Consider the following 17539-nt stretch of genomic DNA (forward strand, 5'->3'; position numbering starts at 1 on the left):
TCAAAACGTGGTTTTTCTGAGCCAGTTATTGATACCTTAATACAGGCTAGGAAGCCTGTTACCAGAAGGATTTACCATAAAATATGGCGTAAATACTTATATTGGTGCGAATCCAAGAGTTACTCATGGAGTAAGGTTAGGATTCCAAGGATATTGTCTTTTCTACAAGAAGGTTTAGAAAAGGGGTTATCCGCTAGTTCTTTAAAGGGACAGATTTCAGCTCTGTCCATTCTTTTACACAAACGTCTGTCAGAAGTTCCGGACGTTCAAGCTTTTTGTCAGGCTTTAGCTAGGATCAAGCCTGTGTTTAAAACTGTTGCTCCGCCATGGAGTTTGAACTTAGTTCTTAATGTTTTACAGGGTGTTCCGTTTGAACCCCTTCATTCCATTGATATCAAGTTGTTATCTTGGAAAGTTCTGTTTTTAATGGCTATTTCCTCGGCTCGAAGAGTCTCTGAGTTATCTGCCTTACATTGTGATTCTCCTTATCTGATTTTTCATTCAGACAAGGTAGTTCTGCGTACTAAACCTGGGTTCCTACCTAAGGTGGTCACTAACAGGAATATCAATCAAGAGATTGTTGTTCCATCTTTGTGTCCTAATCCTTCCTCGAAGAAGGAACGTCTGCTACACAATCTAGATGTAGTCCGTGCCCTGAAATTTTATCTACAGGCAACTAAGGATTTTCGTCAAACGTCTTCCCTGTTTGTCGTTTATTCTGGTCAGAGGAGAGGTCAAAAAGCTTCGGCTACCTCTCTCTCTTTTGGCTTTGTAGCATAATACGATTAGCCTATGAGACTGCTGGACAGCAGCCTCCTGAAAGAATTACAGCTCATTCTACTAGAGCTGTGGCTTCCACTTGGGCCTTTAAGAATGAGGCTTCTGTTGAACAGATTTGCAAGGCCGCAACTTGGTCTTCTCTTCATACTTTTTCCAAATTTTACAAATTTGACACTTTTGCTTCTTCGGAGGCTGTTTTTGGGAGAAAGGTTCTTCAGGCAGTGGTTCCCTCCGTATAAAGAGCCTGCCTGTCCCTCCCGTCATCCGTGTACTTTTGCTTTGTATTGGTATCCCAGAAGTAATGATGACCCGTGGACTGACCACACTTAACAGGAGAAAACAAAATTTATGCTTACCTGATAAATTCATTTCTCCTGTAGTGTGGTCAGTCCACGGCCCGCCCTGTTTTTTATGGCAGGCTAAAAAAAATTTTGGATTATACTCCAGTCACCACTACACCCTTGGGCTTCTCCTTTCTCGTTGGTCCTTTGGTCGAATGACTGGGGGTGACGTAGAGGGGAGGAGCTGTGTGGCAGCTCTGCTGGGTGAATCCTCTTGCACTTCCTGTGGGGGAGGAGATAATATCCCAGAAGTAATGATGACCCGTGGACTGACCACACTACAGGAGAAATGAATTTATCAGGTAAGCATAAATTTTGTTTTTTTTGTATAAAGCACAATTATTCCAATTCCTTATTTTTTATGCTTTCGCAATTTTTCTTATCACCCCACTTCTTGGCTATACGTTAAACTGATTTGTGGGTGTGGTGAGGGGTGTATTTATAGGCATTTTGAGGTTTGGGAAACTTTGCCCCTCCAGGTAGGAATGTATATCCCATACGTCACTAGCTCATGGACTCTTGCTAATATGAAAGAAATGAATTTATCAGGTAAGTTCTTACATAAATTATGTTTGTTTTTTCTAGAAGATGTAAATGCTAGAAAATGCTGCTGATACCAGATTTATGTAAGGTAAGCCTGAATACAGTGATTTAATAGCGACTGGTATCATGCTTACTTTCTGAGGTAATACTCTTATAGATTTACAATATAAAACGTTTGCTGGCATGTTTAAACGTTTTTATATATACTTTGGTGATAAAACTTTATTGGGGCCTAGTTTTTTTCCACATGGCTGGCTTAAATTTGCCTAGAAACAGTTTCCTGAGGCTTTCCACTGTGTTACTATGAGTGGGAGGGGCCTAATTTAGCGCTTTATTGCGCAGTAACTTTTACAGACTGAGACATCCAGCTTCCTCCAGGAGTCCCCTGAATGCTATAGGACATGTCTAAAGGGCTCTTAGGCTTTCCAAAGTCGTTTATTTGGGAAGGTAGGCCCACAGCAGGGCTGTGGTAGTTTGTTGTGACTGTTAAAAAAAAAAAGTATCGATTTTTGTATCCGTTTTTTGAACTAAGAGGTTAATCATCCATTTGCAAGTGGGTGCAATGCTCTGTTAGCTTATTATACACACTGTAAAAATTTCGTTTGATTTACTGCTTTTTTTCACTGTTTTTCAAATTCTGACAAAATTTGTTTCTCTTAAAGGCACAGTACCGTTTTTATTTTTTGCTTGTTAAATTGATTTAAAGTGTTTTCCAAGCTTGCTGGTCTCATTGCTAGTCTGTACAAACATGTCTGACATAGAGGAAACTCCTTGTAAATTATGTTTAGAAGCCATGGTGGAACCCCCTCTTAGAATGTGTACCAAATGTACTGATTTCACTTTAAGTAATAAAGATCATATTCTGTCTTTAAAAAATTTATCACCAGAGGAATCTGACGAGGGGGAAGTTATGCCGACTAACTCGCCCCACGTGTCAGACCCTTTGCCTCCCGCTCAAGGGACTCACGCTCTAAGGCGCCAAGTACATCTAGCGCGCCCATAGCGTTTACTTTACATGACATGGCGGCGGTCATGGATAATACCCTGTCAGCGGTATTATCCAGACTACCTGGGGTTAGACGAAATACAGAGCATACTGACGCTTTAAGAGCTATGTCTGATACTCCCTCACAATATACAGAAGCTGAGGAAGGAGAGCTTCTTTTTGTGGGTGATGGTTCTGACTCAGGGAAAAAAATTCAACCTGATTCTGATATGTCTACATTTAAATTAAAGCTTGAACACCTCCGCGTGTTGCTCAGGGAGGTTTTAGCTGCTCTGAATGACTGTGATACAATTGCAGTGCCAGAAAAATTATGTAGATTGGACAAATACTTTGCAGTGCCGGTGTGCACTGATGTTTTTCCAATACCTAAAAGGTTTACAGAAATTATTACTAAGGAATGGGATAGATCAGGTGTGCCGTTCTATCCCCCTCCTATTTTTAAGAAAATGTTTCCAATAGATGCCACCACACGGGACTTATGGCAGGCAGTTCCTAAGGTGGAGGGAGCAGTTTCTACCCTAGCTAAGCGTACTACTATCCCTGTAGAGGACAGTTGTGCTTTCTCAGATCCAATGGATAAAAAGTTAGAGGGTTACCTTAAGAAAATGTTTATTCAACAAGGTTTTATTATACAGCCCCTTGCATGCATTGCTCCAGTCACTGCTGCTGCGGCTTTCTGGTTTGAGTCTCTGGAAGAGGCTTTACAGGTAGAGACCCCATTGGATGACATACTTGACAAGCTTAGAGCACTTAAGCTAGCCAATTCTTTTGTTTCTGATGCCATTGTTCATTTGACTAAACTAACGGCTAAAAATTCTGGTTTTGCTATTCAAGCGCGCAGGGCGCTATGGCTTAAATCATGGTCACCTGACTTTACTTCAAAGTCTAAGCTGCTTAACATTCCCTTCAAGGGGCAAACCCTATTCAGGCCTGGTTTGAAGGAGATTATTTCTGATATCACTGGAGGAAAAGGTCATGCCCTTCCTCAGGATAGGTCCAAAAGGGCCAAACAGATTAATTTTCGTGCCTTTCGAAACTTCAAGGCGAGTGCGGCATCAACTTCCTCTAATGCAAAACAAGAGGGAACTTTTGCCCAGTCCAATTCGGTCTGGAGACCTAACCAGACCTGGAACAAAGGTAAGCAGTCCAAAAAACCTGCTGCTGCCCCTAAGACAGCATGAAGTATCAGCCCCCAATCCGGTAACGGATCTAGTAGGGGGCAGACTTTCGCTCTTCACCCAGGCTTGGGCAAGAGATGTCCAGTATCCCTGGGCATTGGAAATTGTATCCCAGGGATATCTTCTGGACTTCAGAGCTTCTCCAAAAGGGAGATTTCACCTTTCACAATTATCTGCAAACCAGATAAAGAGAGAGGCATTCTTACACTGTGTTCAAGACCTCCTAGTTATGGGAGTGATCCATCCAGTTCCAAAGGAGGAACAAGGACAGGGATTTTACTAAAATCGGTGGTTCCCAAAAAAGAGGTAACCTTCAGACCAATTTTAGATCTCAAGATCTTAAACAAATTCCTCAGAGTCCCATCATTCAAGATGGAGACTATTCATACCATCCTACCTATGATCCAAGAGGGTCAATACATGACTACAGTGGATTTAAAGGATGCCTATCTTCACATTCCGATACACAAAGATCATCATCGGTTTCTCAGGTTTGCCTTCCTGAACAGGCATTACCAGTTTGTAGCTCTTCCCTTTGGCTTAGCTACAGCCCCAAGAATCTTTACGAAAGTTCTGGGGTCACTACTGGCAGTCCTAAGACCGCGGGGCATATCAGTGGCCCCTTATTTAGACGACATTCTGATAGACGTCAAATTTCCAAATTGCAAAGTCTCATACGGACATAGTTCTGGCATTTCTGAGGTCACATGGGTGGAAGTTGAACGAAGAAAAGAGTTCTCTATCTCCTCTCACAAGAGTTTCCTTTCTGGGAACTCTAATAGATTCTGTAGAAATGAGGATTTACCTGACAGAGACCAGGTTATCAAAACTTCTAAATTCCTGCCGTGTTCTTTATTCCACTTCTCGCCCTTCGGTGGCTCAGTGTATGGAAGTAATCGGCTTAATGGTAGCGGCAATGGACATAGTGCCGTTTGCACGCCTACATCTCAGACCGCTGCAACTCTGCATGCTCAGTCAGTGGAATGGGAATTACACAGATTTGTCCCCTCTACTAAATCTGGATCAAGAGACCAGGGATTCTCTTCTCTGGTGGCTATCTCGGGTCCATCTGTCCAAGGGAATGACCTTTCGCAGGCCATATTGGACAATTGTAACGACAGATGCCAGCCTTCTAGGCTGGGGGGCAGTCTGGAACTCCCTGAAGGCTCAGGGATCGTGGACTCAGGAGGAGACACTCCTTCCAATAAACATTCTGGAACTAAGTGCGATATTCAATGCTCTTCAGGCTTGGCCTCAGCTAGCGACAATGAGGTTTATCAGATTTCAGTCGGACAACATCACGACTGTGGCTTACATCAACCATCAAGGGGGAACAAGGAGTTCCCTAGTGATGTTAGAAGTCTCAAAGATAATTCGCTGGGCAGAGATTCACTCTTGCCACCTATCAGCTATCCATATCCCAGGTTGTAGAGAACTGGTAGGCGGATTTTCTAAGTCGACAGACTTTTCATCTGGGGGAGTGGGAACTCCATCCGGAGGTGTTTGCACAATTGATTCATCGTTCGGGCAAACCAGAACTGGATCTCATGGCGTCTCGCCAGAACGCCAAGCTTCCTTGTTACGGATCCAGGTCCAGGGACCCCAAGGCAACGCTGATAGATGCTCTAGCAGCGCCTTGGTCCTTCAACCTGGCTTATGTGTTTCCACCGTTTCCTCTGCTCCCTCGTCTGATTGTCAAAATCAAGCAGGAGAGAGCATCGGTGATCTTGATAGCGCCTGCGTGGCCACGCAGGACTTGGTATGCAGATCTGGTGGACATGTCATCCTTTCCACCATGGACTCTGCCGCTGAGACAGGACCTTCTACTTCAAGGTCCTTTCAACCATCCAAATCTAATTTCTCTGAAACTGACTGCCTGGAGATTGAACGCTTGATTTTATCAAAGCGTGGCTTCTCCGAGTCAGTCATTAATACCTTAATTCAGGCACGAAAGCCTGTCACCAGGAAAATCTATCATAAGATATGGCGTAAATATCTTTATTGGTGTGAATCCAAGGGCTACTCATGGAGTAAGGTCAGGATTCCCAGGATATTATCTTTTCTCCAAGAAGGATTGGAGAAGGGATTGTCAGCTAGTTCCTTAAAGGGACAGATTTCTGCATTATCTCTTCTTTTGCACAAGCGTCTGGCGGATGTGCCAGACGTTCAGGCATTTTGTCAGGCTTTAGTTAGAATCAAGCCTGTCTTTAAACCTGTTGCTCCACCTTGGAGCTTAAGTTTGGTTCTTAAAGTTCTTCAGGGGGTTCCGTTTGAACCTCTTCATTCCATAGAACTTCCAAACTTTTATCTTGGAAAGTTCTTTTTTTGGTAGCTATTTCCTCGGCTCGTAGAGTTTCCGAGTTATCTGCCTTACAATGTGATTCTCCTTATCTGATCTTCCATGCAGATAAGGTAATTCTGCGTACCAAACCTGGGTTTTTACCTAAGGTGGTATCTAATAAGAATATCAATCAAGAGATTGTTGTTCCATCCTTGTGTCCTAATCCTTCTTCAAAGAAGGAACGTCTATTACACAATCTGGACATGGTTCTTGCTTTAAAGTTTTACTTACAAGCTACTAAAGATTTTCGTCAAACATCTGCTTTGTTTGTTGTCTACTCTGGACAGAGGAGAGGTCAAAAGGCTTCGGCAACCTCTCTTTCTTTTTGGCTAACAAGCATAATCCGCTTAGCCTATGAGACTGCTGGCCAGCAGCCTCCAGAAAGGATTACAACTCATTCTACTAGAGCTGTGGCTTCCACATGGGCCTTTAAAAATGAGGCTTCTGTTGAACAGATTTGCAAGGGGGTGAGATACCCAGCCTAAAGTAGGGTAGAGGTGCCTTACATTTTATTTTACATTTTATGGTCCTTGTTTTGCTCCATAGGTGTGCTGAGGCAACGTCCTTGCTATGGAGGACACTGATGTTAACCCTTCTCAGGGTTCTTTATCTGCAGTTAATATTTCTAATAATTGCCTTTAATGCGAGGAGACCATGGTGTGCCCTACTGCTCAGTTCTGTTCCATCTGTCTTGGGGTAGTTTTAAAAGCTAAAAAATGTTCTAGAAATTTTATGCCTTCAGATAAATTACCCCCTTCTGAGCCTTCCACTTTTCAGGACTCTGTTATCCAGGAGATGCCTTTCCTCTCCCCTCATCCCAGATTTAACCCTATCTCACAAGCAGTCCCCTGCGGCCCGCCCTTGCCTCCTACTGTAGGTAGCTTTTTCCCAGCAGATTTTTCCTAACAATTACAATCTGTAATCGGCGGCCCTAATTGCCTTACCTATCTCTGGGAAGCGCAAGAGAAAGGTCAGGCATAGTCCTGCAGATTTGGGGGACATTTCTTCTCTGCTGTCAGTTGTCTGACCTATCGCATTTTTCTGAGGATGATCTAACCTCTGTAGCATCAGGTGAAATCTCAGAAGCAGAGTATTCAAAGGTTAAGGCTCCTGCCTCTGAAGATTCAAAATTGAACATCTCAGTTTCCTTTTGAAGGAGGTTTTAGCCACTTTGGAGGTTCCAGAGGCTAAGCTTAGGGAGGAACCTAAGATCCCTAAACTTAATAGGGTCTATTAAGAACGTAAGCCCAAGACCTTCCCGGTCCCAGTCCACATGGCGAGTATTATTTTGAGCGAATGGGAGAAGATTGGATCTCCTTTTTCCCCCCTTCTTCAACCTTCAATAAATTGTTTCCAGTTCCTGACTACCATCTGGAAATGTGGAGTTCCATTCCTAAGGTAGACAGAACCATTTCTACTCTAGCTAAGCACACTACTATCCTGTTGGAAGATGGCGCTTCATTTAGGGATCCTATGGATAAAAAATTGGAGTTACTCAAGGAGTATGTTTAAACATGTGTTGTCTTTTCCAACCAGCAGCTGTGGTGTCCACCTTTGCGGCCACAGCCACTTATTGGTGTGACTTCTAGTCAGAGTTAATTGAGGTTGAATCTTTTTTGGAGGCGATTCAGTACAGGATTAAGGCTCTAAGGATAGCCAATTCATTTATCTGTGATGGTAATATGCAGTTTGTTCGCCTGAATGATTAAGCTTTAGGATTTGCGGTCCTAGCTTGCAGGGCCTTCTGGTTAAAATATTCAAGGGGAAGGTCTTATTTGGTCCTGGACAGAATTTAATCATTTCCATGGTTACAGGGGGGAGGGTTCCTTGCTCCCCCAGGATAAGAAAGCGAGACTCAAGGGTCGCCAGTCAGCTAATATTTGTTCCTTTTGGTCTGACAAAACTGAGCGGACCCCGTCTGCCTCCAAGCCCGAACAGTCCAAGATTACTTGGCAGCCATCCCAGTCTTGGAACACGTCCAAGCAGACCAAGAAGCCAGCCAATAGTAAATCGGCATGATGGGGCGGCCCCAGATCCAGGATCGGATCAGGTAGGGGGCAGATTGTCTCTTTTCTCAGAAGTCTTGGAGCAGGAGGCTCAAGATCCTTGGGTGTTAGGCGTTGTGTCCCTTGGTAACAGGATAGGATTCAAATCTCCCAGATGCAGATTTACCTCTAAAGACTGTCTTCAAGACCAGAGAAGAGAGCAGCCTTCCTAGATTGCGTTCAGGATCTTTCCTCCTTGGGAGTAATCGTCCCAGTTCCTGCCTCTCAAAGGGGTCTAGGGTTTTATTCAAATCTCTTCGTAGTTCCCAAAAAGGAGTTAACTTTCCGTCCAATCTTAGACTTGAAATGTTTGAACAAGTTACTCAAGGTTTCATCCTTCAAGATGGAGGCTCAGGTTCATTCTTCCCTTGATTCAGGAGGGACAGTTCATGACTATGATAGACCTAAAGGATGCAAATCCTCAGTTCCTGAAGTTTGCATTTCTGGACTAACACTTCCAGTTCATAGTACTTCCATTTGACTTAGCTACTGCTCCCAGGATATTTACAAAGGTTCTGGGAGCTCTTCTAGCAGTGGCCAGATCTCAGGTTATTGCTGTGGCTCCTTACCTGGATGATATCTTGGTTCAGGCGCCATCTTTTCCTTTGGCAAGGGTCTCCTTCTGACTCATGGATTGAAGATGAATCTTTAAAAGAGTGTTCTGGTTCCCTCTACCAGGGTAGTTTTTCTGGGTACTATCATAGACTGATGTAATCGTATGCACCTGGGCATACAATAGGATGCGCTAAAGGAGAAAATGTATAAAACCAATGTGTGGAAGTGCACAAAAAAAGTTATGCGTGCTAAATATGTCACAGATGTGTGAGTGCACAAAAAAGTGTTTGTGCTAAGCAACGTTATCTAATAAAACCAAGCAGGGATCATAAGGCAACAATTGAAGAATGCTAACATTGAGTTCCCGAACTAATAAAAAAATATAAATGAAGATGTATGTAAATACTAAGTGTAGAAAGTGTATATACACAAAAATGTGCAAAAACTGTGTGGTCTTCCTAAAATGTGTCACAGGTGTAAAAGTTCAATTGATATGAAATGACAGTGTTAAATAAATGTGATTAACCCAATATAGTAATCTAACAAATAATGCATATAAATAATATAAATATATTATATACATATAAATGGTATAATAAAAATAATAGTTTCTTAAAAAAACAAAATAATGCAATAGAAAAGAGTCCAGAAAAAAAAAATAATAAAAAAAATAATGGTGTAATATCGCCAATACAGGATGAAAACTCAAATGGATCACAGAGCGTTGAAATAATACTCAAACAAGTTGGCACTACTGACTAGTGCATGCGAGCAGGCTGGCCTTCAACAGCAGCCAGTACGCTGAGAGAATAGATGCTGGGTAGGGGTCCGCCGAGAACCCGGAAAGGCTAAACCAGGTAGCCGCACTGTGAGAGATATCCCGATATAGGGCGTCTTCAGGTTCAGTCAGCGTATGGAGGTCAGGTGGTATACCTAGCAAGCAACAGTCAGCTGTTCAAAGGTATTAGAGCGGAATCGGCATAGAGGGATGTTATCCATGAGGATTTTTCAGACAGATCAGAGGCATTCCAAGCTAGCTACTGCTTGCCTTTTCCTCCAATCCATCGGTGGCTCAGTGTATGGAGGTAAACGGTCGGTGTCTTCTATGGACATTATTCCTTTTGTTAGCGTCCATCTCAGACCTCTACAACTATGCATGCTGAGACAATGGAACCTGTCTCAACAGATTATCCTAGACAGAGCCACCAAGAGAGATTCTCTCGTCTGACTGTCGGGATCACCTGTCCCTAGGCACGTGCTTCTTGAGACCGTCCTTGGAGATTGTGACTACGAATGCCAGCCGTTAAGACTGGAGAGCAGTCTGGGGTCCCAGGATGGCCTATGGGATGTGTTCCAGAGAAGAATCTTCTCTTCCGATCAATATTCTAGAGCTCCAAGCGATTCTCAATGCTCTAAGGGCATGGCCCCAACTCGGTTCTGCTCGGCATATCAGATTTCAATTGGACAATATTACCTCTGTTGCTTTCATCAACTATCAGGGAGGAACACAAAGTTCCTTAGCGATGAGCGAAGTGTCCCAAATCCTTCAATGGGCGGAGGTCCACAACTGCTGTCTATCAGCGATCCACATTCCGGGGGTGGAGTACTGGGAAGCGGACTTCCTTATCAGACAATCTTTTCACCCGGGGCAGCGGTTCCTCTAACCCGAGGTGTTTTCAGAAATAACCCTCAGATGGGGGCTTCTGGAAATAGATCTCATGGCCTCTCGTCTCAATGCCAAGCTACTCAGTTAGCGGGTCGAGATCGAGAGATCTTCAAGCAGAGTTGGTAGACGCGTTAGGTGTTCCCTGGAGGTTCAGACTCCATTATCTTTTTCCTCCATTGGCTCTTCTTCCTCGTATAGTGGCTTGCATCAAACAGGAGCGGGCCAGTGTGATTCTAATAGCTCCTTCATGGCCACGAAGGACCTGGTTTGCAGATCTAGTGAGGATGTCCTCCCCTCCCCAAGCCACAAAGGACTTAAGGCAATCCTCATCTTTGTTCGTTTACTATGCCAGCAAGAGCCAGAAGGCCACTGCAACTTCGTTGTCCTTGTGGTTGAGGAGTATAATCCGCTTAACTTATGAGACAGCGGGGCAACAGCCTCCTGAGAGGATTACGGCTCATTCCACTAGGGCTGTTACTTCTTCCTGGGCTTTTAAGAACGAAGCCTCTATGGATCAGATTTGTAAGGAAGCAACCTGGTCTTCCTTAGATACTTTTTACAAAATTCTAAGTCGATGTTTTCACTTCTGCTGAAGCAGCTTTTGGGAGAAAGGTGTTGCAGGCTGTGGTGCCCTCAATTTAGGGTCAGCCTCCTTTTTGTTTTTTTTATCCCTCCCGTTTATTCATCAGTGTCCTCTGCAGCTTGGATATTGTTTCCCAACAGTTATGAATGAATTTGTGGTCTCTCCCTGCCTTGGGAAGCAAAACAAAAATTTATGCTTACCAGATAAATTTCCTTCCTGGCAGGGAAGAGTCCACGACCCCGCCCGTAATATTTTTAGGCGGCTTCCTTTGGTAATTTTTTCTTCTGGCACTTCTATACCCTAATGTTTCTTCTGCTTTTCCTTGTTCCTCGGCCGAATGACTGGGGGATAGGGGAAGTGGGAGTGATATTTATAGCCTTTGGCTGGGGGGTTTCTGCCTCCTCCTGGTGGCCAGGTGTTGATATTTCCAACAGTTAAGAATGAATTTGTGGACTCTCCCTGCCAGGAAAGAAAGGAATTTATCTGGTAAGCATAAATTTTGTTTTTTGTTTATACATCAATGTACCATACAAGTGTGGGATTATTACGACAAGTAAATTTAATCTTTTGTGCTAATCACGAACAGACTCATGTTCAAAGGTACAGAAAACCCCAAAGTTTTATTTCATGATTTGGCTAAAACATACAATTTTAAACAACTTTCAAGTTTACTTCTGTTATCAAATTTGCATAATTCTCTTGTTATTCTTTGCTGATGTAGCAGCATTGCACTACTGGCAGCTAGCTGAACACATCTAGTTAGCCAATCACAAGAGACAAATGTGTGCAGCCAATGAGCAGCTAGCTCCCACTAGTGTGTGATATGTGCATATTCTTTTTCAAGTGTGGTATAATTAAATGCTCCTTTTGAATCGTGAACATTTTATTTCAACTTTACTATCCTTTTAACTCGATGTACCTCTAATCTAGACTTCTTTATCACTCATGCTGTTTATAATGAGCCATACACTGTGTACTCCACTCCCAAAAATTAGAGGGAATTGCGTGCAGTTTGTGTGCACACGTTTTAATACGTTAAAAACTAGCTATATGCCTACCTCATATTAAAGGGACACTAAGTCAAAAATAAATTTCCCTCTATTGGCAGTGAGTGTCCACAATGGCATTCATGATCTGTGGGAATACTATTCCTGGCCACCAGGAGGCAGAGTACACTAAACAAGACAATAAATATCCCACTTCCCCTACCCTCCAGTAGTTCTTTGCCTCGTCTCATGGAGGTAGGCAGAGAGAGATGCTCTGTAATAATTAAGACGTTTATTATGGTTTGGCTCTGGAGAGCTAGGGATTGTATATCAATAAAAATCTCGTAAGAGAATTGCAGTATATAATACTGGTTGACGCTGTGTTTCTCATGTCTCTTTCCAGTCTGATAATGAGGTAGAAATCTTGTCCCTGGGTTAAGTGTCGGCGCCCCCTTAAGCAGGTTTAGAATGGTTCGCTAAGACTTATAGTGTACAAACTATCAGTTACGATTATCCGGTTACTTCAGGTCGCAGCCGGCTTCGTGCTCATTCGGGCCTTAGTGGTGGGCCTCTCTGCGTGGATGACGTTTCGCACCATTACTGCTCCCGATCCGTTGTGCATTAGTTTGGTGGAAGAGCGGTGGCATAGTGTCGACTGGTCTGGAAGCTGGTAAGATGCCCTAAACGGGACTTTCAAGGGGACAGGAGTGTGTGGGTCTGAATATCCCTCTGTACTGTAAACAATATTCAGATACATTGGCTGACTCCGTGGAGAGTTTGGTGGATCCTCCTTCAGGGGACCCTGTTGGTAACAACAAATGTTTGCTCTGTTGCACAGTCTCTGTGTACCCTACTCTGTTGCACAGTCTCTGCGTACCCAATGTCAGTTATGCTCCTCTGGCCTCTCGTATCTTACTCGGGAGGCCTGGGTGCTCAGGCTGCAACTGAGGTGCCAGGTTTGTCTACAGTGACTTTTGGGACTCCCAAGCCCATGACTAGGGGGTAATTACCTGATCCACATTCCACGTGGGCGCGTCAGGACCTGGTGGAGAGCTTGATTCAACTCCAGCTGGAGTGAGTCTGTTGGTTGACTACCTTATGGCCCGCATATGGTCTGTAGTATCGGATGAGTTAGGTGATGGCCAAGTGTTCGGTTTTCATTTGGGGGAGAGGTTATACTTCTCTCCAGGTGGGAGTCTAGGTGTGGAGGTTGATGCCACGACTGTCAAGTCTGGGAAGACTTCTGAAGGGGATCCTTCAGTTGCCTTTAATAAGGACTTTGCGTCCACTGACCCTCCGAAGAATGAGTCTGAAAATTACTAGATTTAGGGTTGATTTATCAAACTTCGGCGGAACTAAACCCTTTAGCTTCATTGGTCAGGAGGCCGTAGGTGACCCTGCCAATCCAGTAGGGGATGATCGTTGGGTCTCCTTCTGTCAGTGTCCAGCAGGTAGGCCGGTGGAAAGAGGTGTGCGAATGCCCATCAGGCTGTCTCTCCTAGGGCATCCAAGAGGTCTCTTGGCAACGTTTGAGAGACATTACCCATGTTTGTTTGATCAAAAATGAAACTTAATGGAATATGAAACTCAAAAGTTTGCTTCAGACAGAGCATATAATTTTTAAAGTTTTCAACTTCAAATTTGTTCCCAAGGTGGTATTTGATTAAGAGATACCTATGTAGGTGTATGGAGCACTACATGGCAGGAAATACATTTTGACAATAGATGCAAATTAGAAAGTTTTGCATGCTCTATCTGAATCATAAAATACACATTTTGAGTTTCATGTACCTTTTTAACTTGAATTAGATTTTTTTTCTTTGTTCCTATATTTATTTTTTTCTTAGCTTTAGTGTTGCTAGTAATTACAAATGTGTTATAGAGATATATTTGTCATCTTTTCTTATTGTTTCCTGATTACTGCTAAAACTGACTGCTACACTGGATTGTTTATATTTTTACACTATTAATTTTAGGACTTTTACTGAACAATTGAGGAAGATTTCTCGAGATGCTGGGATGCCCATCCAAGGACAACCATGTTTTTGTAAATATGCCCAAGGAGCTGATAGTGTGGAACCCATGTTCAGGCATTTAAAGAACACTTATACTGGACTTCAGCTGATTGTTGTTATTCTGCCAGGCAAAACACCTGTTTATGGTCAGTGTAAAATTGTGCGTTGTTTTTTAAAAATACAACTGTGAACTGAATATATCCTTTCTTCTATAAGATACGACGAGTCCACGAATTCATCCTTTACTTGTGGGATATTATCCTCCTGCTAACAGGAAGTGGCAAAGAGCAGCACAGCAGAGCTGTCTATATAGCTCCTCCCTTGACTCCACCCCCCTGTCATTCTCTTTGCCTACTCTAAGTACTAGGAAGGGTAAAGTGAAAGAGGTGATAAAATATTAGATTTTAATTTCTTCAAGCAAGAGTTTTTTATTTTAAATGGTACCGGTGTGTACTATTTTCCCTCAGACAGCAGATGGATGAAGACTTCTGCCTGGAGGCTGATGATCTTAGCAGTTGTCACTAAGATCCAGAGCAGTTCCCACAGAATGACTGAGGAGTACTTAAGAAACTTCAGTGTGAGGAACGTTTTTCATGCTATAAGCAGTGAGGTATGTTCAGTCATTTTTTTCTGGAGAGACTGTGGTATTTCAGAATTGGCTGACAGTATCCCCATGAGGGAAATGGTAAACAGTAATCCTAAAAGATATAGAGGGGTATTACAAAGCTTGCATACATGGTCCAAGAAAAAATGGTTGACACTGAGTTTTGAATGTTTGTGGGCAAACGTTTATTTAACAAGGGAGTGCTGATAACGTTTTTATGAGGAACGTTTTTCATGCTTAATGAGAGGGTACACATGGCTTCTTTTTGGGTTTAGGAACCCACATGGCTAGTTTTAGACCGCTCTGGTGCGGTTCATTTGGGCTGAGAGACATCGAGTGAGATGGGCGGGGCCTATTTTCGCGCCTCAGTTGCGCAGTTGTTTTTGACAGGCAAGCAGCAAGCTCCAACTCCGGTGGGCCCTTGTGAGCTGTATTGGGCCAAATCGAAGCTTTAACCTGTTTTTTTTCTTGATTTAAACGTTTATTAATTATCCGTTTTTTCTAGTAAGGGTTAAGTGTTCCTTTCCTTGTGGGGCAAACTTAGCTGCATTGTTTGGATTCTTATATTATAAAATTGAAAAAATTTGATGGTTTTAAAGCAGTTTTGCAAAACTTGTATACTTTTTTTCTCTTAAAGGCACAGTACCGTTTTTTAAGATTGTTATTTTTTCCCTAAATAAAGTGTTTTCAAACCTGTTTGTGGTCATTACTAGCCTGTTTAACATGTCTGACATTGAGGAATGCCAATGTTCCATGTGTTTAGAAGCCATTGTGGAACCCCCACTTAAAATGTGTGCCTCATGTACTGAAAGGGCCTTAAATTGCAAAGAACATATTTTAGCTGATAAAAGTATGTCGCAGGATGATTCTCAGTCAGAAGAGAATCAGGTTATGCCATCTAATTCTCCCCAAGTGTCACAACCGTTAACGCCCGCACAAGCGACACCAAGTACTAGTGCGTCTAATTCTTTCACCCTGCAAGATATGGCCGCAGTTATGTCTACTACCCTCACAGAGGTTTTATCTAAACTGCCTGGGTTGCAGGGGAAGCGCAGTAGGTCCGGTGTGAGAGTGAATGCTGAGCCCTCTGACTCTTTATTAGCCATCTCCGATGTACCCTCACAATGTTCTGAGTTGGGGGTGAGGGAATTGCTGTCTGAGGGAGAGCTTTCTGATTCAGGAAAGATGTTCCCTCAAACAGATTCACAGTTGTGCTTTCAAAGATCTTATGGATAAAAAATTAGAGGGTCTTCTAAAGAAAATATTTATTCATCAGGGTTTTCTTCTCCAACCTATAGCGTGAATTGTTCTTGTAACTACTGCAGCTGCTTTTTGGTTTGAGGCTCTAGAGGAGGCTCTTAAGGTTGAGACCCCATTAGATGATATTCTGGACAGAATTGGGGCTCTCAAGCTAGCTAATTCTTTCATTACAGATGCCGCTTTTCAACTGGCTAAATTAGCAACAAAGAATTCAGGTTTTGCCATTTTAGCGTGTAGAGCGTTATGGCTTAAGTCCTGGTCTGCTGATGTGTCATCAAAATCTAAGCTTTTAGCTATTCCTTTCAAGGGTAAGACCCTATTCGGACCTGAACTGAAAGAGATCATTTCCGACATCACTGGAGGAAAAGGCCATGCCCTTCCTCAAGATAAGACAAATAAGATGAGGACCAAACATAATAATTTTCGTTCCTTTCGAAACTTCAAAGGTGGTCCCCCTACCTCCTCCCCTGCCGCAAAGCAGGAGGGGAATTTTGCTCAATCCAAGTCAGTCTGGAGACCTAACCAGACTTGGAATAAGGATAAACAGGCCAAGAAGCCCGCTGCTGCCACCAAGACAGCATGAAGGGGCAGCCCCCGATCCGGGACCGGATCTAGTAGGGGGCAGACTTTCTCTCTTTGCTCAGGCTTGGGCAAGAGACGTTCAGGACTCCTGGGCTTTGGAAATCGTGACCCGGGGGTATCGTCTAGAATTCAAAGATTCTCCTCCAAGGGGGAGATTCCATCTTTCACTGTTGTCTGTAAACCAGACAAAAAGAGAGGCGTTCTTACGCTGTGTAGATGACCTATATACTATGGGAGTAATCTGCCCAGTTCCAAAAGCAGAACAGGGGCAGGGGTTTTACTTCAATCTGTTCGTGGTTCCCAAAAAAGAGGGAACCTTCAGACCGATTTTAGATCTCAAGATCCTAAACAAATTCCTCAGAATCTTATCCTTCAAGATGGAGACCATTCAAACTATTTTACCAATGATCCTGGAGGGTCAATATATGACCACTGTGGATTTGAAGGATGCGTATCTTCACGCTCCTATCCACAAAGATCATCACCAGTTCCTCAGGTTCCCCTTCCTGGACAAGCATTACCAGTTTCTGGCTCTTCCCTTCGGGTTAGCCACAGCTCCCATAATTTTCACAAAAGTGCTAGGGTCCCTTTTGGCGGTTCTAAGGCCACGGGGCATAGCAGTGGCAGCTTATCTGGACGATATCTTAATTCAGGCGTCAACTTACCAAGAGTTCACTTATCCCTCTCACAAGAGTACCATTCCTGGACTCGGTAGACATGAAAATTTTTCTGACGGAGGTCAGAAAATCAAAGATTTTAACCACCTGCCGGGCACTTCATTCCATTCCACGGCCGTCAGTGGCTCAGTGTATGGAGGTAATCGGACTAATGGTAGCGGCAATAGACACAGTTCCGTTTGCTCGCTTGCATCTCAGACCACTGCAACTATGCATGCTCAGACAGTGGAATTGGGATTATTCAAATTTATCTCCTCAGTTAAATCTGGATCAAGAGACCAGAGACTCTCTTCTTTGGTGGTTGTCACAGGATCATCTGTCCCAGGGAATGTGTTTCCGCAGGCCAGCATGGGTCATAGTGACGACGGACGCCAGCC

General features: G+C 43.4%; 1 protein-coding gene across 1 annotated transcript in view; it reads left to right on the top strand.

Moving 5' to 3' along the window:
* Positions 1-17539, top strand: part of AGO2 (argonaute RISC catalytic component 2) — a 598276-nt gene that overhangs the window by 419415 nt on the left and 161322 nt on the right. The window contains exon 12 of the mRNA XM_053715953.1: positions 14001-14185. Within this exon, the coding sequence (XP_053571928.1) occupies positions 14001-14185 (185 nt within the window). The remainder of the gene's footprint in view (positions 1-14000; positions 14186-17539) is intronic.

Source organism: Bombina bombina, chromosome 5 (genome assembly GCF_027579735.1).
Source record: "Bombina bombina isolate aBomBom1 chromosome 5, aBomBom1.pri, whole genome shotgun sequence".
NCBI lineage: Eukaryota > Metazoa > Chordata > Amphibia > Anura > Bombinatoridae > Bombina > Bombina bombina.